General features: G+C 36.1%; 1 protein-coding gene across 2 annotated transcripts in view; it reads right to left on the bottom strand.

Annotated features, from left to right (window-relative positions):
- Window positions 1–26,092, bottom strand: part of DCTN4 (dynactin subunit 4) — a 30,665-nt gene extending 4,573 nt beyond the window's left edge. The window contains exons 1-12 of one of the 2 annotated variants that reach the window (XM_036881576.2): window positions 25,923–26,092; window positions 23,196–23,266; window positions 20,840–21,018; window positions 15,494–15,537; window positions 13,331–13,438; window positions 12,201–12,221; window positions 11,744–11,817; window positions 11,403–11,515; window positions 11,007–11,116; window positions 4,881–4,954; window positions 2,306–2,360; window positions 1,176–1,283 (exon numbers count right to left, since the gene is read on the bottom strand). In XM_036881576.2, the coding sequence (XP_036737471.1) occupies window positions 1,176–1,283; window positions 2,306–2,360; window positions 4,881–4,954; window positions 11,007–11,116; window positions 11,403–11,515; window positions 11,744–11,817; window positions 12,201–12,221; window positions 13,331–13,438; window positions 15,494–15,537; window positions 20,840–21,018; window positions 23,196–23,266; window positions 25,923–26,057 (1,092 nt within the window). In that variant the 5' untranslated portion in view covers window positions 26,058–26,092. The remainder of the gene's footprint in view (window positions 1–1,175; window positions 1,284–2,305; window positions 2,361–4,880; window positions 4,955–11,006; window positions 11,117–11,402; window positions 11,516–11,743; window positions 11,818–12,200; window positions 12,222–13,330; window positions 13,439–15,493; window positions 15,538–20,839; window positions 21,019–23,195; window positions 23,267–25,922) is intronic. The other variant, XM_036881577.2, reaches the window with a different exon arrangement.
- Between the last annotated feature and the right edge of the window lie 1,312 nt (window positions 26,093–27,404).

The following is a 27,404-nucleotide window of genomic DNA, read 5'->3' as shown; positions in this document are numbered from 1 at the left end:
TTAACAAATGTCAAACCACATTTCTAATTATTAGGGACACAAATGTGGCTGGGGAGGTATATATATAAAAATAGCAAATCCACAAGCTGGGTGTACTCATCAGGCACTTATTTCTGTCTGTCCTCAATGGAACAGCTTATTAGTGTTATTAAAAAGAGGAGCAAGGAAAGATAAGTGTCATCTCTCTTTTGAACTTATTAATAAGTTAAATCATTAAAAAGCAGAAGTTACAAAGAAATAGGGGATAAAGAAATTCTCTACTAATATTATTTGAATAAAAGTTAATTAAAGATATAGGCATCCTTTTTTATCAATTTTTGTTAGGAGTACCATGCTTAATTATGAGTCAGTAATAGTGGGTCTATAGAGAAAAGTTCTTAATCTAAAATTTCAAGTATTAAATGAATCACCAAGTAGCAAAATGCAGAAAGGCCAATTTCATTCATTCAACATTTATTGAAAGTCAAAATTATCTATATTAATATTTAGTTAGTGCTATGTATACTGTACATAAGCAGGGGACATCTACAGAAGGCACACCAGCTTTTAAAAGGAGATGCTATTTCCTATGAGTCTTGAAGAATGAGTACGCGTTAAGACTTAAGGAGAGTTGTGAGCATGTAAGTCAGAGTAATGGAGATTGAAAGGAGGCATTCTAGGTCAAATGAACAGCCTATACCATTCTCCAGCATTGTAGTTCATAACCCATTGCATGTGCTGGAATTCACAACCATGAATATGTGTAATTCAGAGAATGCTAAATTTGGGGATGGGGGAAGATCATCCTGGCAGAAAAGATAATGGTGAGGCCATTAAGGAGCTCTTGTGCTATGCCAAGAAATTTGGACTTCATCCCAAAGTCAGAGGGATGCCAGATGGCTGGCATGCTATGATCAAAGTTAGATTTCTGAAAGATCACACTGGTGGCAAGACAGAAGATGGGCTGGACTAGAAGTGGGGGTGGACTAAAAACAGTGAGGTCAGTCAGGAAGTTACTGCCACAGTCCCAATAAGAAACGATGAGGACAGTAGCAGTGTATCTGTGGATAAAGCAAAAAACTTAGGAGGTGGAATCAAGAGAACCTGATAACTGGGGGTAGAGATGAGAGTCAGTGTCAAATGAGGCCACTTCAGGAAAAGTCAGGGTCATTCAGGAGGAGGCAGAATGTTCCCACCTTAGCGGTGCTGTAGATATTATCGGGGTCTCCTTCCTCACACTCCAATAGTATCACATGGGTGAGGCTCTCCACAGGGTTTGTGAGAGTCAGGAGGACCTGGCTCTCCTGCGGGACAGGAAAAGCATCTCTGAGATACACCTCACTACTGCCACCTACACCCCATTTCCTGGTTGCTCTACCAAGTATTTTACAAAATCACAACCCCCAACATTACTCTTGAGCAGAAACACCCACCTATACCTCTGTATCATCACATTCTCATGTGCTCACTGATTCCTAATCTATTATTCATCTATTAGGCTATATATTCTCTGGAGTTGCTATTTTACTGAGGAAATGGAACAGATCTCACAGAAAAAGCTGGTTACAAGATCTAAAGTTCTGAGGAAAGTACATTATCTTAAAGTTTACAACTCTTGCTTCACCCAATACTCCACTTAAGGACTGAAAAGAAAGTCCTCATAAATAAAATATGGGAGCTACAGGCTAGACAGATGTATTAACAGAAAAAACGGCTCATCAACACTGTAAAAGGCTTTGAAGATTTCTTGAGCCTTAACTTGCCCTTCCTGGCACTCTCGACATCAGCAAAAAAATCTTTTTTAATGAACAGGGACTATATAAGTGCCTTCATGAGCAGCATGAGTGGAAAAAGAACAAAAGCTACACCAGGATTTTCTACAATATTCTTGCAGGGAGGAGGTGGTGACAGGAGGGGGCACAGATAAGGACCTCAAAGAAGAGAAGGGCTGGGTAAAGAAGAAATCTAGTTGATTCCTGGTATCGAATACATATGCACACATGAGATGGTGGAGAAATCTCCTGGCTAGAGAAGAGCTAAAGAAGCCTGTGGGGTCTAACATCTTCTCCTTACTTTTCTCCACCCATGATTTCCTCTCTAAATAATGTGTACACTACTCTTCCTAAATGTATCTCAAGGACGCTGTTGTCAAAGAATCCCAACTTAAAGAAATTTAATATCTCAATCTCTTTATTATTCCAAACTTTCTCCTCTCCTCTTCCTTGCTCATAACATCTCACACCAAATACAACCACCCACAGACACATTAATGCACACACATCTTTGATCAATCCTTTCCATTCCTGTTAATAAGCGAAGTACTAACCTTCATGTAGCGAAGGTTGGGAATTGACATGATTCTCACTTCTGGGACATAATTGCTACATATGAATAAAAGAATGCATTAGTGTTCACTGGAGTCTCTTAAAATTCTTAGTGTTTTTTTAGCTAGTACAACAAAGATTTCTTCCTGTTAATTAAACGTGTCAGAGAAAAAGAATTTTAAATCATTTCTGCAACTCTAAAAGGCAACTGGTTATAAGATCCAGACTGATTTAATAATACATTGTAGGGTATAAAAACACTATCACATACTTACCCAACACACACACACACACACACACACATATATGAAATATAGCACTTACTATGTACAGGCAATGTTTTAAGCAGTTTACAAATATTAATCCATGTAATCTTCACTGCAACTACATGAGATACATATTATCATCCCTATTATAAAGATAAAGAAATTAGGCTTGTGGGGAGAAGTAAGTAAGTGGCCATGTATCAAACTCAGGCAATCTGGCTCCAGGGTTCTTGCTCCAAACCACTATTTTGTTGCCTCTCTAAATAAGAACAGAATATTGTACTCATGTGTGCTTGTTCTGAACTCAGAGCTGCCTGGGTTCAAATCACAGCTTAATATTTATATACCAAGATATTTCTTTGTAAAGACCAGGGCAAGATAGTTAACTCTTTGTGTCTTGGTTTCCTCAATTATAAAATGAGAACAATAAGAGTATCTGTATCTTGAGGTTACTGTGAAGAATACATTAAATAATATGTGCAAAAGTGCTTGAGCAAAGCACTCATAAATATTAGTTATTGCTGTATGTTAACATAAAACAGTAACTATTGCAGATAGATAAAAGTAGTGGGTGACGTGTATCTTAAAATTGAGGCAGTAAGGTATTTTAAATTCAGGCTAGATATTTTTCATGCTGGTCATCAGGATACCTGAGTAACTTAATACAAATTCGAGGGCCCCACTACCGAAGATTTGGATTTAGCAGGTCTGATGTGCAGACAGAGCATCTGTATTAAGATTTCCCCACAATTCTACTATGATGTCAGAGAAAAGCACCTTTTCTCAAAGCAAGTTTAAGAAATCGATGCTATGCACATTCCGTCATCCTGCGTTTCTATGTTGAGTGCGATTCCTAATTCAGAAAGGAGTTCCTACCAGACTGCACAGGTAACATTGTTGTAGTTCTCTTCCTGACCAGTACTAAATAAGAATAGTTACAAAAACAGAACATATTTTATGGTCATTTACAGCTACAAAGCATTTGCAAACATAATAGATCATCTGATTCTTTTCAACGACCCTAGAAGGCAGGCAAGACTGGTATTATTCCCACTTTAGAGATGAGAGAAATAAGTTTAGACAAATACAGTAAGTGACAGACCCCATAAATCACTGTAGCCCTCCTAAATCACTACACAGCACTTCTCAAAACTTTTTGACTGCCAACAACTTCTCTTTAATTGCTGCATAATATTCTACAGCATAAAGGTATCTCAGTTTAATCACTTCTTTGTTAAGTTAATCAGCTTGACATTGAAACTGTTTCTAACTTGTTGCCATAAAATGTTACAATATATATCCTTACAAATGTATCTTCAGACATTTTGTTTCTGCGGAGTAGGTTCCAGAGACAGTACTGCTGAGTTAGGAAGCCTATGTGAGTTTGTCCTGATGTTCCAGACCACCCTTCCAAAAGACTCTAGAGATGCACAAGCGTACCTACGATGTGTGCAAACAGGTTCACCCACATTCTCAGGAGCACTAGATGCTATTTATTAGTTTAAACTTTTCCTATCAACTCTCATCATCTTTCCACATGTCTTTCCATGTGGAATTTCTGTAAGTTGCACCTTCAAATCCTTTGTTCCACCTCCATTTTAATCTTTCCAATTTGTAGGAATTCTGCCTTCCACGGCAGAAACTTTTACGGATAGCAAATATTCTCTCCTAATCTACTGTCTGTCTCAGGATTTTTCAAATTTCTTTTATATACAACTCAGGTTTTTTTGCTAAGGTCAAAACTTTTTTCCTCAGTGGTTTCTGAGTTTTCTGCTTAGGAAGAACTCTCTCACCCTAAAATCAAGACAATATTTTCCTAACTTTTCAAAATATTTTTCATGTTTGATAAGTGATTTTCATACACAAAATTCCCTTCTACTGACAAGTCCTAGTGAGTTAACACTAACAATCACTATTATCCCTCTCAATGAAGTGTTATCAGTACATAGTTAAATAAAATGAGCATTGTCACAGAGATACTCTTCAATCTGCTTTACTCAATTATTTTTTTAGTTTAATTTTTTAAAAAAGCATTCTAAAGGTAGGTACTTCGTAATTTGTAATTAATGACGAGTGACTCTCCATCCAATAATCAGAATAGCACATTGCCCCAGACCACTGTGTCCTTGATATAAATACCTTTGATTCTGTGTCTATACATTTATTTTTAACTTCATGGTATGTAAACAGGAAAATAGCAAGATTATTCTGATGCAGTTTTTTTTCTTTTTTTAGGCCAAGAGTACACATATTTCATATTGAAAGAAGCCAAAGGAACAGTAATAAAAAACACCAATCTCAAAATACTCACACAGCAACCAGCTGGATTTTGAACTTAATAGATGTTGGATTAAATTCTGGCTTGCTCAAATTATGTTCACATTTCTAAAAGGAAAAAATATGTATCAGAAGAAAACAGGAACACACTGCTGAACCACAGAGCTGCTAAATTCAGAGGGATAGCCTTTATTAGAGTTTGTTTTGTTTTATTCTGCTACAAGACCACAGATGTGTTGAGAGTGTATGCTACTTATAACCAATGTTTTGGACTTCTAGATATAAGCAACCACACTATCAAATATTATTATAGCTTTGTGGTACTTAAAAACTACTGAATATAACAATATTGAATAGCTACATGCAAGAGAATGAAACTGGATTATTGTCTAACCCCATATACAAAAGTAAACTCAAAATGGTTTCAAAGACCTGAATATAAGTCATTTTGAAACCATAAAACACTTAGAAAAAAACATAGGTAAAAATCTCTTGAATATAAACATGAGCAACTTTTTCCTGAACGTATCTCCTCGGGCAAGGGAAACAGAATAAAAAATGAACAAATGGGACTACATCATGCTAAAAAGCTTCTGTACAGCAAAGGGCACCATCAGGAGAACAAAAAGGCATCCAACAGTATTGGAAAATATATTTGTAAATGACATATCTGACAAGGGATTAACATCCAAAATATATAAAGAACTCATAAGCCTCAACACCCAAAAAGCAAATAACCCTATTAAAAAATGGGCAGAGGATATGAACAGACAATTCTCCAAAGAAGAAATCCAGATGGCCAACAGGTACATGAAAAGATGCTCCACATCGCTAGTTATCAGAGAAATGCAAATTAAAACCACAATGAAATATCACCTCACACCAGTTAGGATGGCCAACATAGAAAAGAATAGGAACAGCAAATGTTGGCGAGGATGTGGAGAAAGGGGAACCCTCCTACACTGCCGGTGGAAATGTAAACTAGTTCAACATTGTGGAAAGCAGTATGGAGGTTCCTCAAAAAACTAAAAATAGAAATACCATTTGACCCAGGAATTTCTCTCCTAGGAATTTACCCTAAGAATGCAGGAGCCCTGTCTCAAAAAGACATATGCACCCCTATGTTTATCGCAGCACTATTTACAATAGCCAAGAAATGGAAGCAACCTAAGTGTCCATCAGTAGATGAATGGATAAAGAAGAGGTGGTACATATACACAATGGAGTGTTATTCAGCCATAACAAATCCTACAATTTTCAACAACATGGATGGAGCTAGAGGGTATTATGCTCAGTGAAATAAGGCAGGTGGAGAAAGACAAGTACCAAATGATTTCACTCATCTGTGGAGTATAAGAGCAAAGAAAAACTGAAGGAACAAAACAGCAGCAGAATCACAGAACCCAAGAATGGACTAACAGTTACCAAAGGGAAAGGAACTGGGGAGGATGGGTGGGAAGGGAGGGAGAAGGGGAATAGGGGAATAAGGGAAATTATGATTAGCACACATAATGTAGGAGGGGGGCACAGAGAAGGCAGTATATAGCACAGAGAAGACAAGTAGTGATTCTATAGCATCTTACTATGCTGATGGACAGTAATGGGGCACGTGGGGGCTTGATAATGGGGGGAATCTAGTAAACACAATGTTGCTTATGTAATTGTATATTAATGATACCAAAATAAAAAAAAAGGAAAAAAATAAAATAAAAAAACGACTGAAATAATAACTAATCCATACTGAATACATACTATGAGTACTGAACAATGTTCCTAAGTTTAAGTGGATTTGAACATGGTATCAACCTTATGAGATAGGGTGGGTATTCTATTATTGTTCCCATTATACATATGATGAAATGTACAGGAAGGGTAAGTACTCTGTGCAATTTCACAAGCTAACAGGAATGGGAGTTGGGATTTAAACCCAAGTAGTATATGATTTTAGATTCCATGCTTATAATATAGCAACAATTATTACTCACTGTCCTGGATGGGTACTGCATATACCTGATTAAAGTATTTTTTTAACACTACAAAAAAGTACAGTGTACAGAAACCCATTACCTGTCCACTTGTTCCTCTCCCCAGAGCCCAGGTTTCTCATGTGTTTTCTCAGCTAGCCTATGCATGTAAAAGTATATGCACACAGACCTCTTTTTCACAGTAACACAAAAGGGAGCATTTTACTTACTCCACTGCCCTTTATTTTTCACTTTATCTTGGAATTCCACACCAGCACACACAGAGGTACCTCAGTATCCTACTGTAATGATTTCTATAATTTATTTAACCATACCCTAAATGATGAGTATTCTTGTACATGAATCATTTCCCATGTGTGTAGGTACTATAATCATTTCCCAGACACACTGATCTAATGATTATGAAATGGTATTTCACTGTACCATTTTAATGTACATTTCTCTGATTATTATATATGTTTGAGTATCTTTTGTATTTATTGGCTATTGGGAGTTCCTCTACCATGACTTGAATGTTACTATCTACTGGGTATTTTTATACTGGGCAAGCTTTTCCCCATTGATTTGCTTAAGTTTTTAACATATTTTGGATACTAATCCTTTGCTAATTATACTTTCCAAATTACTTTCATCAGTCTTTTAATTTCTTTATGGGCTCTTTGGAGTGGGGGAAAAAGTTTTACTTTTAATGTGTCAAATATATAGCTTTTTCCTTCAGAGTTTGTGCTAGTTTGTCTTACGGACACTCCCTGACCCAGAAATCATAAAGATATTATCCTATGTTCCGTCTGGAAGTTTTGCCCTTCATATTTCCTCTATAAAGTTTCCAGTGTTTCTGAAATGGACTTTTATATATGATGTGAGGTAGAGACAGAATTTTACTTCTTTCATGTAATCATTTGGCCTAGCAAAATTTAATAGGCTATCCTTTCCCAAATAATCTGTAATATTGTATTTGGTAAATATCAAGTTTCCTTACAAGAGTGTTTCTACTTTCTCTATTCTGTTCCAATAGTCTACTAATCTACCATATGCACATTTAAAAATTATTTATATATACAATCATATCCCCTTTCTTACACAAAAAGTTGTGTACCTGCCACACACCTGCTTTCTGCATTTAAAAACAAATTCCATGTTTGTACATTCTTTTTATAGAGATATAATATTCATTGCATGGATATACCATCATCTCTGCATATTTCAGTTTGTATCTCTGGAGGTTTATCTTCAGGGTAGACTCCTAGAAGTGAGGTTAGTGTATCAAAAGGAAACTGCTTATTTACTTGTGCAGATATTACCACATTAATGGTGTATTATATAGTCAACATATTAATCTTATATAAAGTCATATTAATTTAATTCAGATATTAATATTTGCTATCACCAATCTTTTTAAAGGAATCAACTTTTGGGTTTTATTACTCTTGTATTTTATATTGGTTTCTTAATTCACTAATACCTACTTTTCCTTCTAGTTTCTTTAGACGTACTTTTCTGTTCTTTTTCTAACTCTTGAAATGGATGCTGAAATCACTGATCTTTTTTAACATTTCTTCTAATATATATGTACATATTTTTAAGCATGGCCTTCATTGCATCCTGCAAGTTTTGTGATATAGGAATCACTAACTTAATTGCACTTTGATCAAATAATATATTCTAACAATCTCATCTTCTGAAAAACGTTGAGACTTACTTTATGATCTACTGTACAGTTAATTTTTTATAAGTGTTCTGTGTGTACCTGAAAACAATGTGTATTCTGCAGATATTAGGCACAGGGTTCTACATATGACATTAGATCAAATTTGCTAGTTAAATTGTTTAAGTATTTTATCCTCTTACTGATTTTCATCTGTTTGTTCTCCCAGTTACTGAGACAAGTATGTCAAACTTCCCAAAAATGATTTGTCTATTAATTTTCTTTATATATTTTGAGTCCATGTGATTTAGAACAATTTTAGAAGCAATTTTATAAGTTATATCCTCTTTGTGAACTGTACAATTTTTCCTTTATGAATTATCCCTCCATTAAAAAATTTAGTGTTTCTCATCTATCTTTACTTTCAACTTTTCTGAATTCTCATGTTTGTGTTTCTTATAATCAGCATATAGATCGGTAGTTGCATTTTGTTCTTAGTCTGACAATTTCTGTCTTTTAATGGAAGCATTTAGTTCATTGGTTTTTAATGTAATTATTGATATATCTGGCTTAAAACCTATTACCTTACTACATGCTTTTTATTTGAACCACAGTTCTATATTCCTTCCTCCTTTTTCCTTTTTGTAGACAGTTTTTTACCAAGTTGAGAAAGCTCCTCTCTATCCCTAGTTTACTGATTTTTTTTAAAAATCATGGATGGGTTTTTGGATTTTGTCAAATGTTCTTTCTATACCTGTTGATAGGTTCATGTGATTCTTCTTTAAGTCCATTGATGTGACAGACTACACTGATTTTCAAATGTGGAACCAGTCTTGTATCCCAGGGATGAATCCACCTGGTCATGGTGTATAATTCTTTTAATACTGTTTTGGATTTGATTTGCTAATATTTTTTTGAGGATTTCTACATATATGTTCATGAGAGATACTGGTCTATACTTTTCTCTTCTTGTAATGTCTTTGTCTGGTTGCTTTAGGATAATACTTGGCCTTATAGAATGAATTAGGAAGTAGTTCCTTTTGTGTCTACACTTTAAAAGAGATGGTAAGAATTGGAATTTCATCCTTAAATGTTTGGTAGAATTTACCAATGAACCCATGTGGGCCTGGTACTTTCTGTTTGGGAAGGTTATTGATTCAATGTCTGATTTAATAGACACACACATTCATCAGTAGATGAATGGATAAAGATGTGGTACCTATACACAATGGAGTGTTATTCAGCCATAAGAAAAAAACAAATCCTACAATTTGCGACAATATGGATGGAGCTAGAGGGTATTATGCTCAGTGAAATAGGGCAGAGAGAGAAAGACAAGTACCAAATGATATCACTCATGTGTGGAGCTTAAGAACAAAGCAAAAACTGAAGGAACAAAATGGCAGCAGATTCACAGAACCCAAGAATGGACTAACAAGTTACCAAAGGGAAAGGGACTGGGGAGGATGGGTGGGAAGGGAAAGAGAAGGGGAATAAGGGGCATTACGATTAGCACACATAATGGGGGGGGGGCACATGGAGGGCAGTGTAGCACAGAGATGACAAGTGGTGACATCTTGCTGTGCTGATGAAGTGACTATAGTGTGGTATGTGGTAGTGACTTGATAATGGGGGGAGTCTGGTAGCCACTGTGTTGCTCATGTAATTGGATATTAGTGATACCAAAAAAAAAAAAAATACAATTATCATCACTATAATCAGTGACTAATTCTTTTAATAGCATCAAAAATCCAGCTAATGTTTAAATTTTTCCCAAAGGTTTCATACATTTTTCTTCCCTTCCTCTCCCCTCCCCTGGCCCTTTTAAAATTGTTTTTTGAATCAGGATTTAAATAACGCCCAAACACTGTGTTTGGCTCATATGACTCTTTTTAGGTCTCTTCCAATCTAGACCTGTGTTGTTTAGTATAGCCATTAGTCACACATGGTTTTTTAAGTGAATTAAGAATGAACAATTCAGTACCTCAGTCACACCATCATATTTCAAATGCTCAGTAGCCACATGTGACTTGTGGCTACTATGTTGGACTAGGCAGGTACAGAACATTTTCATTATCACAGAAGGTTGTGCTGTTGAATAGCACTGATGTAAATTCTGTTGTTTGTTCTATAGATTCCCACAGCCTGGATCTTGCTGACGTTTCTTCTTTCTTGGTTTCTTCTTAATTTGTATTTTTTGTTAGTTCTTTTCGTTTCCTCTCTATTAGCCTGAATGCTACATATTTTTTTGCTATTCTTTTAGGGTTAGCTAATGAATTATTAACCTTCAGATAACTCAGTTTTCACATCTGCAGAACAGGGTAACAGTACCTACCTCTTAGAGTTGTGAAGACTGAGTTTATCTTAAAAGCATTTAAAAGTGCCTGGACACACAGTACATTCTCTAGAAGCATCTTCTCTATATTTGCTACACTCCAGAGATTTTGATATTGGCCAGATACCAATCATGTTTAGTTTATTTTTGCTTTTCTCCTGATTAAACGACAACTCTACAGAAGAGAATAATTACCCGGCAGCGCAGGGAACGTTTGATCAGAAGGTGTTTGTGACGAGGATAGAGCTGTGAAGCACAGATTGGTTGGAAGTCAGGCTGTGAGAGACGCTGCTGAAGGGTGGTCACTAGCGTGAAAGGCAAAAACCAGGCTTAGTTTACAGTGACTTGCTCAAAATCAGACTTATATGAAAATAATTACATGAAAAAATACTTCCTTTGTTGAATAGCGTTCTTTAAAAAACCGTAGAGATTTTATAGTTCTTCAAATGATTACTTCTATTTTATTTGCTATATGATTAATTTTATTACTAACAACTATGTCATTAAAAATCTGAAAACACAAGGCATATAAGTAACAAAAACAGAGTTAGTTGTAAGGTAAAAACAAAGTAGAATAATGTTTAAAATTACCTTCTGTTAAATTGACGGGTCCTATGTAATAGTCCTCAGGAAGCGGCTCCACCCCATCCACAGCCTGAGCCGCCTCGATCTTCGCCTCTTTTTGGTCCTCTCCTTCTTTAAGGCTAAAAGACAAAAAGCAGTTGATTTCTCAAGGGCCCACCTGATTATCTTCAGAGTCTATAATACCAGTAATTGAAATATTCTCCTACTGCAGGGTATTTTTTTCTGTTTAGGTGTTTTCTAAGTATGAAAATCTTCTTCTCCAGTAGCAACTACTTTAAATCACATTCCTTCAACAGAAATTTTGATACCTGCTTTTCTCCTTAAAGCCAATTAACATCCAAACTTACGAAAGTCCAGCAAGGGTACTGATGGTTGCACCAGCTCGTGGTCGCTGAAGCCTGGTTCCAAGACCGTATTTGTCCTAAACGGAATTCAGAAATTCCTGTTAGAAATTCCCTATTTACATGTCCTAGTTATCAAAAGAGTGGACTGGGAATTATGAGTGGGACAGCATGAGAAGCTCAGGGAAATAAGCAAAAAAAAAAAAAAAAGCTAATTTGAAAGCTTCCTTTAAAGAGAGTACTTTGTAGCCCCACATCATCTTATTCTTAAAATAATAATAAAACATGGAGACTGAAACTACATTAAAATAGTAAAACTGAACTACTTATGATTTTTTTACTATTCATCTCTAACCTAGAACTATGTGGAGTGTCTAAGACACATGAAAAATGTCTTCTTCGAACACCAGTGATCATCTGCTAACTTTTTCAGGGTTAGCAAGAACCATAAAAGAGAACTTACCACTACATGAATAGTGTGTTGCTGTAGGCCCCCAAATAGCAGCAGGTTGCAGCAGAGACAAAAAAAATGCAGCATGAGACAGAAGCAAACTCACACAGAAGGCAGGTTATATGGGCATGTGGGAAGAATAATGTCTTTAATTTAAATTCCAACTCCTAAATACACTAGTGCAGATGCTGATTACACCACTGGATTATTCAGTAAAATTCATTAAGACTTCACTGAAGTCTTTGGCAAATGTAGATGCTTTAGAAGTTTTACTGTTTTATTAATAACTGTAATGTTTTATTTATAAATTCTAAACTAGGTATTTTTATATGGACCTCACCAATCCTTAGGGTTCCAACAGCTTGTCTGATTCTCATGCAGAAGCAATATGACAAGTTACTTTCCTTATCTATAAAATGGGGATATACTATCTACCCCACAGGATTGTTGTGAGGATTAAATTATATGTATAAAGTATTTAGCACAGTGCTTGACACATCATTACCATTCAACAAGTGTTATTTATTAAATGTCAACTTGGACAGTAACAAGAGCTCTAAGTCCTAATCACTTGCTTCTGATTGGTAGTATACAAACTAGTAGAGAATGGCTTCCATAAATAATTCCTATCAAAAATTACACTTACATATATTACAATTTGTTTAACCATGCACTGTGTTGTCAGTGTTTTTCATACTGGAGAAATATGGCAAAGTGCCAAAAATTATGACAACTAGAGCTGTGAAACCACTACCACTAGGATGTCAAAGGTGGGCTACACAGGTAATAAAAGTGGTAGAATAAAGTCTACCACTTGCTCACCTGCTCCTGATTTTCTATACAAGTATGAGTTCTGGGGTGCCTGCAAAATTAAACAGTAGCCTCTGGAGAATAATCAGAAGAAAAAGGGGAGTGATGGAGAAAAAGATACAAATGTCCTTACAAGTCAAAGAATTTAAAGTAGAACTAACAACATGGCAAAAGCGTAACTGCTGAACTTAAACACATCATGAGACTCCTTTCTCTCCTACCCATCATTCAGGAATCTAGGGAAAATGGCCACTTCTGAAATGGTCACTATTCTTATCCCACACAGATCTTGATCAATGAACAGCACACTCCTTTCTGTATCAAGTCCTCACCGAAAAAGCCAAGGGCATATAGTTTCTACGTCGCGCCAGTTTCTTGCGATCTCGCTCAACCTTCTCTTTCTGAGCAAGCTGCTGATAATATTCAATCAGTTTGTTCATCTGTAGGAAATCAAAGACTTAGTATTTGTTTCACAAAAAAGCAAACAGGAAACATACAAAATTAATCAACACTGATTAGATGCATAAAATAGAAAAACAAATTATTAAGGTGGGCAAGCTTGCCTGTTTCTTCTAAGAGAATTCCTTTTCATTATACAAATTACTTTCAGAATTGAAACAGAACCTTCATGTTCAAACATGGGAAGAAATTGTCAATGAAAAGGCTTGGAACCTTTATGTTCTCTTTTCATTGCTCTTTACTTCATTACTTATCTCCTCTCACAACTGCTATTTTTCTCTGCATGGCCGCAGGACCATCTGTCTAAGAATGTGACATTACACATTCTTACCCCCCTTATTTCCCCTCCTACTTCACACATATTTTTATTTTTAAATATATGTTTATCATAAAAGCAATGTATGTTAATTGTGAAAAGTTAAAACAATATATACACACAAAGAATAAAAAGTGACACCTCTCTGTTATCTCTTGTTCCCAAGTCTACCTTTCCCCTCACCAGAGGTATTATCCACTATACCCACCATTATCAATTCAGACATCTTCTTATACACCTACAAAGGTCTGAGATTATATTCTGCATACATTTAAAAAACCTGCATATAGACATACAGCTCTTATATGTATAAATATTTTACATATAAGGGAAATAATTTATTATTTTATAACTTTGTTTTTCACTGAAAGTATCATGAACTTTCTATTCAGTACAAACAAATCTACCTCACTGTTTTTAAAGGCTGCATCTTGTTGTATAGTATAGATGATAGATAGTAAGGTATTCAATCATTTCATGTAATACAATTTAAATGGTATCCATTCTTGTCTTCTCAATTCAGGGGCAATTATTTTTCAGAACCATTAATCTGATCTTGTCAGCTCAGCTTAAATCCATATAAAGGCTTCTCAACCTCCTTACCTCGGTCCACATGGTCTGACCTCAAACACTTCTCTCCGTTTACTAGCACCGCTCCACTCCAGTCACATTCACCTTGTCTACAACTGGCTTTGCTTCTTTCACTCACAAGCTCTCTGCATATGCTGTTCCTATGCCTTGAATTCTTTCCCTTCTGTGCCTGTTGTCCTCAGACTTCGGCACATTCTTCAGACATGGACCTAATTAGTTGAAATTCCACCTAATAAATGTTTAAAATGCATCTCTCCTTCACATTAATTATTGCTGTTTTTCATTTATCTGGGGATTGTTTGACCAATTCGTGTTTTCCCATTAGATTTAAGCTCTATGAGAGTAGAGACCACATATCCCTATAGTTTAGCACAGTTTCTGGCACACTGTAAGTGCCCAATGAATTTATGATGAATGAATATATTTGTGAGTCTAGCAAGAAATAGATATGGCTGAGAATTCAAGAAATCTTAATAATTTACACTAACAATAGTATATGTGAGAAGGTCCAATTTCCCATACTCTCATCCAAGATATTTTCAGTATTTCTAATTTTTGATGTCATAAGTAAAAATTATTATTTAATATACAGTTTGATCATATATCATTTTGATAGCACTTCATCATCTTTCTCGTATTCCAGTTCCAGGGGCAAAAAAATCAATTCTAATACATAATACAGAGATCAAATCACTATGAACCGCTAAAGAACGTTAAGTCATGATTCTATAAGCAACCACTACTCAGTCCAAAGGCATCGTCTAAAGTAGTGGTGTTTCCAAGAGTTAAGATGTCTATCTGCTGATATTTCCAAGAGTACTTGAGAGCCAATGGAACCTTAACTTGGTGAGTATGTGAAAAACAAAAACACACTGTTTCCTTTTTCCAGTTCACAACATGAGTTCAGAAGTAAAAGTACAGCTAGATTTCTCTATTAATTTAAACCAGACCAGAAAACACTGCCGTGATTTAATCTCTTACAATGAGAAGCACTTTCTATGTGTAATAGCTACCACAACACATTATGGATTTCTAATCATAGACCATACCCACTGAGAAAATGGAAGATCCTCAGTCTTTTTCTCCATCTTACCTTATTTCACCCTTTCTCTGATGACCCTTTACTTACCCGATGTGTGTGAGGATTTTCAGGTTCCTGCCACCCACCACTAGCTGCAAATAAAGGAACATTAACAATTTTATAATTGGATAATTTTATTTTCATAAAAACAGTCATGTGTAGGCCACAAAACATACATACATAAAATCGCAAAACTTCTAAGAAAGAATCCTAGAAATCATATGGACCAGAATGTACAGGATGAAATTTTTTCTTTAAAAATAATAATGGTCTTACTATGCTGATGGACAGTGACTGTAACGTGGTATGTGGTGGGGACTTGATAATGGGGGGAATCTAGTAACCACAATGTTGCTCATATACTTGTATATTAATGATACCAAGATAAACATAATAAATAAATAAATAAAATAAAAATAATGATGGTGATAATGATAACCACCATCTCCACAACTAACACATATTATAGCTTCTGTTCCTGGCATTTGAAACATATTCTCATAATAACACTCCAAGGCAGGGAGTCTTATTACTAGTCTCATTTTACAAATGAGGAAATTGAAGCTTAAAGAAGTTATAAAACTTCTCCCAAATCACACCGATAGTAAGTGGTAAAGCCAGGATTCAACCTCAGGTAGTCTGACTTCAGAGACTCTGCCCTTATTTGCAACACTACACAATTTCTCTCCTGTAAGACCTGGGTTTAGAGAAGAACTTCTTATGTAAGAAACAAACAGCACAACTCATAGAATACTCCAGAAAACTTAAAGTAAATCCATAATGAACACTTTCAACAAATGGTACAACAAAAAAATATCCACATACAAAAAAAAAAATCTTGACCCTTACCTCACAGCATATATAAAGCTTACCCTGAAATAAATAATAGACTTATATGCAAGAGCTAAAACTACAATACTTTGGGAAGAAAACATTAGTGGACCTTCAGTTAGCCTCACATTTCTTCACTAGGACACAAAGGCAAAAACTATAAAATAAAAAATTGATAAAATGGACATCATCAAAATTAGAAACTTGTGCTCTTCAAAAGACACTGTTGAGAAAATAAAAAGGGCAAGACAAAGACTGGGAGAAAATATTTGCAAAACATATATTTAACAAAGGACTTGTATCCAGTATACAGAATTTTTATGACTCTATAAAAAGACAAAAAAAATCAGTTAAAAATGGGCAAAAGATTTGTACAAACAGTTCACCAAAGCAGACACATGAATGGCAAATAAGCACATTAAGAAAACACAAATTAAGCCCACAATGAGGTATGTATCATTACACACTCACTAGAATGGCTAAAATGAGAAAGACTGAAAATACTGAAAGTTGTTGAGGAACTGGAACTCTCCTATATCAATGGTGAAGATCTGAAATGGTATGGCCACTTTGGGACAGAGTTGGGTGGTTTCTAGTCAAATTAAACATACCCTTACCCTATGTATTTACTCCTATGTATTTACTCAAGAAAAATGAAAACATATATCCACACTAAGACTTGTAGGCAAATGTTCATATGTTCATAACAGCTTTACATGAGACAGAAACTGGAAAAAAACCAAATGTCCATCACCTAGAGAATGAATAAACAACTTGTGGTATACCCATACAATAGATATACTACTTAGCAACAAACAGCAAAAACATGGGAGAACCTCAAAAGCATTATGCTAAGTGCAAGAAGACAGACACAAAAGACTATGTACTACAAGACTCCAATTACATAAACTTAAAGAAAAGGCAAAGTTACAGTGATAGAAAGCATATTAGTGGCAGTTGGGGCAAAGAGGCAGGGGAAGGAACTGACTGCAAAGGGGCACTGAGAAAAATTTTGGGGTGATAGAATTGTTCTACAACATGATTGTGGTGGTGGCTACATGACTATACACATTTGTCAAAAATCACAGAATTCTCCATTTAAAATTAGTGAGCTTCATTACATGTAAATTATAACAATAAAGATAACCAAAAAAAGAGAAAAAGTTAAAACTATAATGAGAAATTTCACAACCATCAGTTTGGAAAAACTGGAAAGAAGTCCAACAACAATAAGAGCTGCCAAGGACCCGAAGCAATGGGCAGTCTACTCTCACTAGTGGGAACGAAAACTGGTAAACCAATTTGGAGAGCTAAAGACACACACACTGGGAACCAGCAATTTTACTTTAGTTACGTGTGGGAACCCGTACTCTTGTGATTTAGGAAAACACATACAAGAATATTTCTAACAACATTGTTGTCAAAAGCAAAAAAATTGAAAACCTAAATATCCATCAAAAGACAAAAAACTGTAAACTGTAAACATACACATGATAAACTGGTAAGTCATGCATGAATCGGCTATGTATCATAAACATAATGTTGATAAAGAAAAGTTGTAGCAGGATACATACATACAGTATGTTTCTATTTGTTTCAAAAGTGAAAAACATTATTTGCTAGTGGCTCCATTCATTATGTGGAGAAATATGAAGACATGCATGGTAGCGGGTATACACTGAGTTCAGGACTGTGACGATCATCTCTCTCTAAGGGGCAGAGGAAGGGGGATGCAGTGGAAAAAGGCTTACTCAAGGAGCTTAAACTGTTTTGGTTATGTTTAATTTTTTAAGCTGGGTGATCAGTACATGAATGTGTTTTATTTGTATAATTAAAAATAACTTTTTAAAAGGACTCTTGTTGAAGGTGACACTACCCCTTTGCAAGAAACGGCAGCAACAACATCATTTAGTACAATATTTATATTTTAAGGGTTGCCTTACTTAAGGCAATCACATTTTAGTTGTAATATTTAAAAAAATATGATTGCTGTACTTAATTGCTTTTTTAAAACTGCTAATTCATTCTAAATAGCAACTTGGGAGACAGAACTACCTCATTATAAGTTTTTCTCTGCACATTGCTGACACAATGGCTTACTTAGAAATAAACAAAAGAGTTCTAACTAAAGTGGTTTCAGGGCTTCTCAGACACCAGTGACATCATGGAAGAAATGAAATTATGTGTACTCTCTCAGAGCTCCTGGTATTCAATTATCATTGTCATGATACCCTACAGGAGATAAGATTTCTAGAGGCAAGCATTGGTTTTAAGTTCTGAAATATAAATTCTCCAATACTGATGGCTCACAATCCAAAAAGCACACTGAGTAACAATTGGAGAAATGGATTTGGATTTCTGAGCATTCTTTCTTTAACTTGATAAAAAAAAGACAAATACAAATGTGGGAAAACACATTTTAACTCATGGAGGCATACACTATGCCACTGTGAGGTCGATTTTTATATTTAACTTAAATTCATAAATAAATTCCAGCAACTTACTTGCTACACTGATACTAAAACATACACAAATATTTACTGACAACCTAAGAAGATGTTATATGTTTCTAACATAAACCACATTTCAGGTAATATCTACCCACCAGAACATTTTTAAGGAACTAAGGTATACTTGCTTAGTTAACTTTGTTTTTGAAGATTGTTTCATCAACTTACTGAACAAAAATCAGAAAAAACCCCCAAGAGCTCAGCCACTCTAAACCACTGCACAAACTCAACAGAATCAAGGATTAAATTTTTAAGAACAAAGTTGAATGTAAAGAAACTTCACCCACATTTACTTTTAAATTGTGTAAAAATCTATGGGAAGTTTTTAGCTAAAGTCCATGTTCATTTTAGTTATGTCAAATGACATAATAAGCTTATTATGGACTTCCTAATATATTTAGTAAGTAAACTGAAATGTCTATTTTTTAAAGATCTTCAAGGTACTTTATTAAGTGAAAAAACAAATAACAGCAAGGTGCTAGTATTTATTTATTGCTTTCAATGCAAGAAAGGGATAAAAATTTGACATTTTTAATGAAAATCCAAAAATGAGAATTTTTAACAAGTCTAAAAATTTTTCAGAAAACATATGAAATTTCAGAAAAAAAGTCAATGGGGAGTTAGCAATGCTACTATTTATATAACAAATAAATAGCAATTCAATATTTTGAACTGACTATAAAGAAACTATTCTCTGATGTAAACCATAGAGTAGAGGAAATGTAAAAAGAAAGTTTCCTAATAAAGGTAACTGCAATCTCCACTCTGAAATGCTCAAATGATGGAGAGGTAATTAATGCCTTAAATGGTAAGTGATCTTTAGGTCCAAAAACACAATTTTTCTATTTCATTGATAAACACTGTGTGTGTGTGTTGTGTATACATACAACACACACACACATACATGTACCTTTGGGCACATATTTGAATGCCTTAGGATAGAATCTTAGACGTGGAATTGCTGGGCAGAGGATAAAAGCAGTTTAATATTTTAACAGATGTCGTCAAAGTGCTCACTAAGGCCACAGCATATGAAAGAACTATTTTCCCATGTTCTTGCCAACACTTGGTGTTACCAGATTTTAAAAATTTTGTCAAATCAATGGATGAAGTTTTAATTTGCATTTATCTGATTACTAGTAAAGTTGAGCACATCTTTTTGCATATTTATTGGCTTTTAAAAAAATACATATAATTACTTCACCAAGTTGTGTATGAAAACAAAAAACCAATAAACTAGACAATGAAAACTAAATGAAGAATTGAGACATTCAAAACAAAGTCTTTGTTCCCAAGGAACTCATATTAGAGTTGAAAACATATGAAAAATTCACATACAAAGAATATAATAGTACAAGGCAGTTTATGATACCCAAAGGAAGTGTAGAAAAAAAACAAAGGGCTATAAAATTTCAGAGGAGGGAAACATGAGTGGGTGAGACTTAAATTGTGAATTCGTGAAAGGTTAGGGTCTTTCCATGGAATCTATACAGTTACTAAGGAGTTTGTAAAAAAGACACAGATCCTTTTTATCCTATGGTGGCTCCTTCAGTGTGCACATTTTAGTTACTGACCATTTTTATTTCTACTTCTGAAAGCTGCTGTTCACATCCTTTGCCTATTTTTCTTTTGGGTCTCTTTCTTAGTGATTTATAAGAGTTCCTCATTTTTGGTTATTTATCTTAATTCTGTTATATATGATCCAAATATATTTCCTGGTTTGTCCCTTTTATCCTTTAGTTTTGTTCATGGTGTGTTTCATCATCAGGAGCATTTATTTTTTATAAATAAAAGAGCATTAATATTTTGATTGTAAGAAAGTGTCAGATTTATAAAAGCTATTTTACAAATTCTAAGAAAACTAAATAGTTTACCCAGTCTCAGATGAAACACCATGGTCCATCACTGTCAGAACTTGGGAATACAGAAAGTTTAATGACAAAATACTCTAATTTAGTTCCCACCTCCCAATAGCTATTAAAAATAATAATCTGTGGGCAATTACAGCACTGCCAATTTCACAAAATCTCATGTTTAAGTCCACCTCACTCACCCACAGATTTGTCGGCCATGCCCACATCTCTAGATGTCCAGCGACAAAATCCACAGGCCAGGTAATAGGCTTTCTTCATGGTGGTCTTGGCGGGGTCATCTGGAAGCTGTGTGGAAATGCTTGTTGCCCGAGTGGAGAGGGTGTGCATACAGCCAGGACAGTCAAAGCAGTTAGCACATCTGTGAAATAACAAACACAACCTTTCATTCATTCAACAAACATTTATCAAGGACCTACCATGCCACAGGTATTGTTCCAGGTGTTAGGAATTCAAGAGAGGACTAGAAGGGAGGAATCTATCCCAAGCAAAAGGAAATAAAGAAAAATTCCTGAGAGATGTTTATGAACTTTGTTTAAAATTTCAAATGTACACGTTCATTATTAAAAAAAAAAATGCAATCATCGCCTAAGTTCCTAAAGAATCAGAGCCTGACTCAATCGTACTCTAAAGAGGGAATCACTGTTAACACAGTCTGAACTTAACTATTTCAGAGTTTTTTTATTCTTGTACAGAGCACAAGGTTTTCTGAAGAAAAGAGAAATGTCACAGCTATGCCTTTGGAGGGACAGACCAATTACACAATGAAAAACTGAGAGGCAACAGCACACTAAGCTGTGAAACTGGACTTGGAAAATAATTGCTTATTTGCTGACCAGCGCTGAAACAGAAAACAAGCAATGCTATCAAACAGCAGTGGCTGGAAAGCAGTGCATTCTCAGGGCTTCCTGCTCCCTCCCCAGGCACTACTCCTCCTATTGCCCAGGCAACAGTTCCCCTTCTGGGAGACTTTGTGTTTGTTGCTTTCAACTTTCCCACCTAAGATTACCAAGATTTCACCTCTAGTCCTGGACTAGCTCTGAAGTTCCATTCCATAACTCCAATTATGTGTGATACTTTGCTGTTTGGATAACATCTTCAAGAACAATAGTATCTACCTCACAGGAATATTTTGAGGATTAAATGATAAAATTAATGTGAACAGCATATAAAATGATGTCTGGCTCATCAGGATCCATTTCTTGGGGACAGGAAAGACAAATTATACTTCCCACCTTCCAAAAGGTATTAAAAATAATAATCTGTGGGCAATAATCTGTAGAAATATAGGGGTGTGACTGGTAGCAAAGGACTTCCAACCAAGTTAAAAACCACACAGCACCCGTTAGCAATGAGCACACCTACTACCCAGGTCTTGGTTTTTAATTGTACTTTCCAATAAAAAGAACCAGGGCTCCTTAGAGAAATGGCTAATTTTAGGTGTGTAGCAGACTGTATACAGGATGAACCTGAAATATGTTGCAGTACCAGAAATGAATGAACAAAAACAAAAAACTCCCATACAATGGGGGTATATCATAAAGATATAGGAGTCTACTGAAAGAGCTCCCAATGGCTGCAGCTGGAACAATTTGAACAAAAAAATACAGTAGTATTGAATATAACCTAAAGTATAAAATAAATATTCATGAGTCCATAATGCTTTAAGTAAATGATTAGATAAATAGAAGAAAAAAATTTTCCATGCAAAAAAATTCCAAATAATTTATGGAGATAGCCCTCATGGAGGGGGATACGTAACTCCCCACTATTTAATAGTGATTTTTCCTTCTTAAGAGTATGACATGGGAGAGGAAGAAAAAGAAGAGTAACTTTTACACTGGAGAAACCTGACAAACAATAGCTCAGACCAGGTAATAAAGGTTAACATCAACAGTGACAAGACATTTTGATTTTATGTGCCCTTGACATTGTGTGATGAGATGCACTTTACCTCTGTGGTCCTCCTCCCCATAATACATTCCCCCAGCTGACCAGAGAAACATTGGACAAATTCTAATTGAGGGCCTTCTACAAAATACCTTAGTAGCATTCTCTGAATGTTTAAGGTCATCAAAACCAAGAAAACTCTAAGAAAACATCACAGCAGAAGGAGCCTAAGAAGACATGACTATTAATTATAATGTGGGTATCCTCAATAGGCTCCTGGAACAGAAAAAGGAGATTAGGGAAAAACTCAGGAAATCTGAATAAAATGTGGAGTTAATTTAATAACAATGTAGTAATATCATTCATTAATTGAGACAAACACACTACACTAATGTAAGATGCTAATAATAGGGAAGACTGGGTATGGGGTAAATGGAATTCTCTGAACCATCTTCACAATAATTCTTAATTCTGAAACTATTCTAAAATAAAAAGTTTACATACAAAAAAATCAAAGAATATTTCATCTCTGGCAAGAGTGATGCTAAAAATGAGTAACAGCTAGTTAAAAATGAGAATTAATCCCACGTGTTTTATCAGCTTTTAAAAAATATTTGAGGAAAACAAAACACAAGATTGCAGTCTTACCTATTCTTTTTCAGTTTGGCTTCAGCTGATGGCATATTTTCTAAGCAACTGGGACAATAATGGGAGTCCACCTAGAAACAAGAAATAAAAAAATCAGAGGAAAAAGAGTATAGCTTGTGCGTATGTCTGTGCCAAATAATGAATTAAAAAATATACTGGAGCAGAAGGTGAGAAAGCACTGATCTGGCAAAGAACATTTTCAGCTTGGGGTCTATTCTTCAATCACTGGTTTCTTCATACCCTCTGGATTCCCTAAAATCCTTCTATTTTTCTTTCTGATCTTTCCCGTTCCCTTTCACCAGGGTTTTATGCATTAGATGTGTTAAAAGATGTCTATGTAGAAGAACAACTTTATGATACCCTAATGAATAGATTAATAAAATAACTCAGTTTGTGAGGCTGTGATCAAATACACCTATCTAGTTTAGCTTTATTAGACTGCAATAACTTGACCACACTTAAACTGTTAAAGAGAGATTTTTAAGTTTTCTCTTTACTGAATACATGTTCACTGAAGAAAAGTGTAAGTGAACATTTACAAAGTCAGTTTATATATATATATATATATATATATATATATATATATATAGAGAGAGAGAGAGAGAGAGAGAGAGAGAGAGAGAGCGCCAACGAATTGGAGATTTTTAAATGGGAGTTAAACTACCAAGCTAACAAGACAGTCTTATTGTGTTAACTAAAAAAATAGTTATAAATATTAGATTCATTGTTATTTTTTAAGGTCTGAATAATTATTTTTTTCTTTAATGGAGGTAGATCCTATTTGACAATTTTAGAACTCTACTCACCTACAAATGCAGAGACAGATTCACTTGAACACAAATACTGTAACAGAACTGACTTCTTTTATCATCATCTGCTATAAACAGGGCAATCTTTGAAAAGGTAAAGTGGCTGCTCAAATAATCTCCAGGAACATAAAAGATAGTATTGATAATTAATGTTTGTACTACCTTATCATGAAGGGCAAAATATATTTCATTTCTTCTTGTCCCCTTTCCATATTATGCCTGTCCCTTCATGTGTAGCTCCAATCCTATGTTCTTCATTAAGAACTTTCTGGACTGCTCCAGTCCTCATTAGCCTCATCCTTCCCCAAACCCTAATGACCTCCACTTCACAAGTATACACCAGTCTTTTAAAGACACACTCAGACTGAATGTCCTAGCTAAAAAAATATTTAGAGATCATGGAGACTGAGCTTCCCAATGACCACCAAATGAGAACTTAATCCAATAAATCCTGGAGGTGGAGCTGGAACAGGGAAGCACCTAAAAGAGAAAGAACCTGCCCAGCAGATAACACATAGAAAGTGCTAATGGAGAAAAAAAAAAATACAAGAAAGATCATGTATATACAACAGTACTGATTTTCCTCTAGTACTATTTAACTGCTTGCTCTATTCTTAGTATCTTGAAAAATATCCCCAATAAAATTATAATAGTAATATGTAAGATGGCTTATGAAATAGGCCGTATTTTTACACACGTTTTTAATAGTCCATGGATCTTCATAGTGAACTTCTCTGAATCAGGCTGCCTGGTTTCAAATTCTGGTCCTCCCTCCCACCCACAAATTTTTAGCTCTGTGACCTACGGTAAACATAAATTTTAGCCGAAATAAGCAGGCGAAGAGAGGCAGTAAAGGGCCAGGTAGTTTATCTGAATGCCCCGGGCGAGGTTCCCTAGTCTACGGAAAAGGAGGCTAACGACGTGCTCACCCCTCCCCCCAGTGCCTTCAACCTTACACATAACATGTTTGTTTCATTAAACTGTAATTTTTTAAAAGGTATCCATCCTATTGGGTTGTAAGAATAAAAAAGATTATGTAAAATAAAGCACATGGCATATAGAAAATATTGAATAAGATGCAGCTATTGTTACTATCAGGTATTCTTTCCCTAGACTGAGAGTTACTCAACAACAGGATTTATGTCTTATTTGCTTTTTAATCCCCCAAGTTTATTGAATGAAACAAGATATGCCAAGTGCTGCATAAATTTGCGGTTTTGTTATTTGGTGACTTTTTGTTGGTGGGTCTTCTACATTCTGAGGAATCCCACCTCCAACCCCACTTGAGCCCATGAAGGACAGCACCCTATTCTTCAGAGGATATATATAACACTTTGAGCTTCTTCCATGGCAGATTCTATTCTGAATATAACACTTTGAGCTTCTTCCATGGCAGATTCTATTCTGAGCGCTTCTCGCTCAGCGCACCGCATCCGAACCTCTTCCCCGCTGCAGGCCTCGGCCTGAGCCAGGAAACAGCTGAGAAGTCTAGGAGCGCCCAGTTTCTGACGTGAAAGTAGGTGCAGAACTTCCAGGATGGGAGGAGCATAAACGAGAAGGCCTGCGGGCCCCACACCGTCCACAATCCTGGAAAGACAGCATCTCGCCCCTCAAGTGGCCTGAACTAAGCATCCCCACACCTTTTCCTCCCCAACCCACCTAATTACCAACCCTCCCAGAGACAGTCAGCGGCCCCCAAAGTCAAGTTTGTCCAATCAGAGGGCGCCCTAGAACCAGAAGATCCGCTCAGCCCTACCCAAGGCCGCGCCTCCTAAATGACAAATTGTAAGCAAATTAAATCTGAGTGTCGGAAAACATAGCCAATCAGCAAGCTAGGAAAATGACTAACCGCCGCGGTGACTAGGATGAACGGCTCCCCTGCCCCCACTACACACTCTTCAAGGGACGAAAGCGTTACCTCGTGAGACACACATTCCAGCGACCGCAGCTCGCTACAATAGCGGCAGAAGTACAGCTGCGAGAGCGGGGCCCGAACCTTCTTTTCTCCCTGGACTAGGTAGAGTACCCGCTCCGATTGCAGCAAAGACGCCATCTTGAAGAAGGAGGAGTCAATGACGCTCCCGTAGCACGACGTGACCCGGGAACCAGTGTTTAAGTCAACGTAGACTTTAACGTAAGGTTCCCGGCTTTGTGGAGCTTTGCGCAGGGAGAAAGTCAAAGTGCGCTTGCGCAGCTGGGCTCCCAGGTTTCTTCCGCTCTCAGTGAAATGCGTTAACCCCCTCTGCTTTAGTGAGCTTCAGCCGCCTGGGGCCTTTCTATCGTTAAATACTGAATGACGTATCAAATACAGACAGGCTCAGTGCTCTTCTTTTGTCTTCCTTCCAGAAAGGAAAGCTGCTCTTTTGTTTTATTTGCAACTGCCTTTCCCGTTCTCACCTTCCATGCGAATATCCAGAAGGTAGATGGAGGGTTTCACGGACAGAGTTCCATGGGAACTAGAAAGCTAAGAATCACACCAGCAATATTTTTTTTTAAATTTGTATTAAGGTATTATTAATATACACTCTTATGAAGGATTCACGTGAAAAAACAATGTGGTTACTACATTTACCCATATTATAAAGTCCCCCGATGCAGTCACTGTCCATCAGTGCAGCAAGATGCCACAGATCCACTATGTGTCTTCCCTGTGCTACACTGTTCTCCCCGTGATCCCCCACACCATGTGTACGAAACATAATACCCTTCAGTCCCCTTCTCCCTCCCTCCCCGCCCGCACTCTCACACCCCTCGCCTTTGGTAACTGCTAGTTCCTTCTTGGAGTCTGTGAGTCTGCTGCTGTTTTGTTCCTTCAGTTTTGCTTCCTTGTTATACTCCATAAATGAGGGAAATCATTTGGCACTTGTCTTTCTCTGCCTGGCTTATTTCACTGAGAATAATGTCCTCCAGCTCCATCCATGTTGATGCAAATGGTAGGATTTGTTTCTTTCTTATGGCTGAATAGTATTCCATTGTGTATATGTACCACTTATTTATCCTTTCATCTACTGATGGACACTTAAGTTGCTTCCATATCTTGGCTATTGTAAAAAGTGCTGCAATAAACATAGGGATGCATATGTCTTTTTGAATCTGAGAAGTTGTATTCTTTGGGTAAATTCCAAGGAGTGGGATTCCTGGGTCAGATGGTATTTCTATTTTTAGTTTTTTGAGGAACCTCCATATTGCTTTCCACAATGGTTGAACAAGTCTACATTCCGACCAGCAGTGTAGGAGGGTTTCCCTTTCTCTGCATCCTCACCAGCATTTATTGTTCTTAGTCTTTTCGATGCTGGCCATCCTTTCTGGTGTGAGGTGATATCTCATTGTGCTTTTAATTTGCATTTCCCTGATGATTAGTGATGTGGAGCATCTTTTCATGTGTCTGTTGGCCATCTGA

This window comes from Manis pentadactyla, chromosome 2, assembly GCF_030020395.1.
Source record: "Manis pentadactyla isolate mManPen7 chromosome 2, mManPen7.hap1, whole genome shotgun sequence".
Lineage (NCBI taxonomy): Eukaryota > Metazoa > Chordata > Mammalia > Pholidota > Manidae > Manis > Manis pentadactyla.
This window is presented reverse-complemented; position numbering and strand designations above follow the sequence as displayed.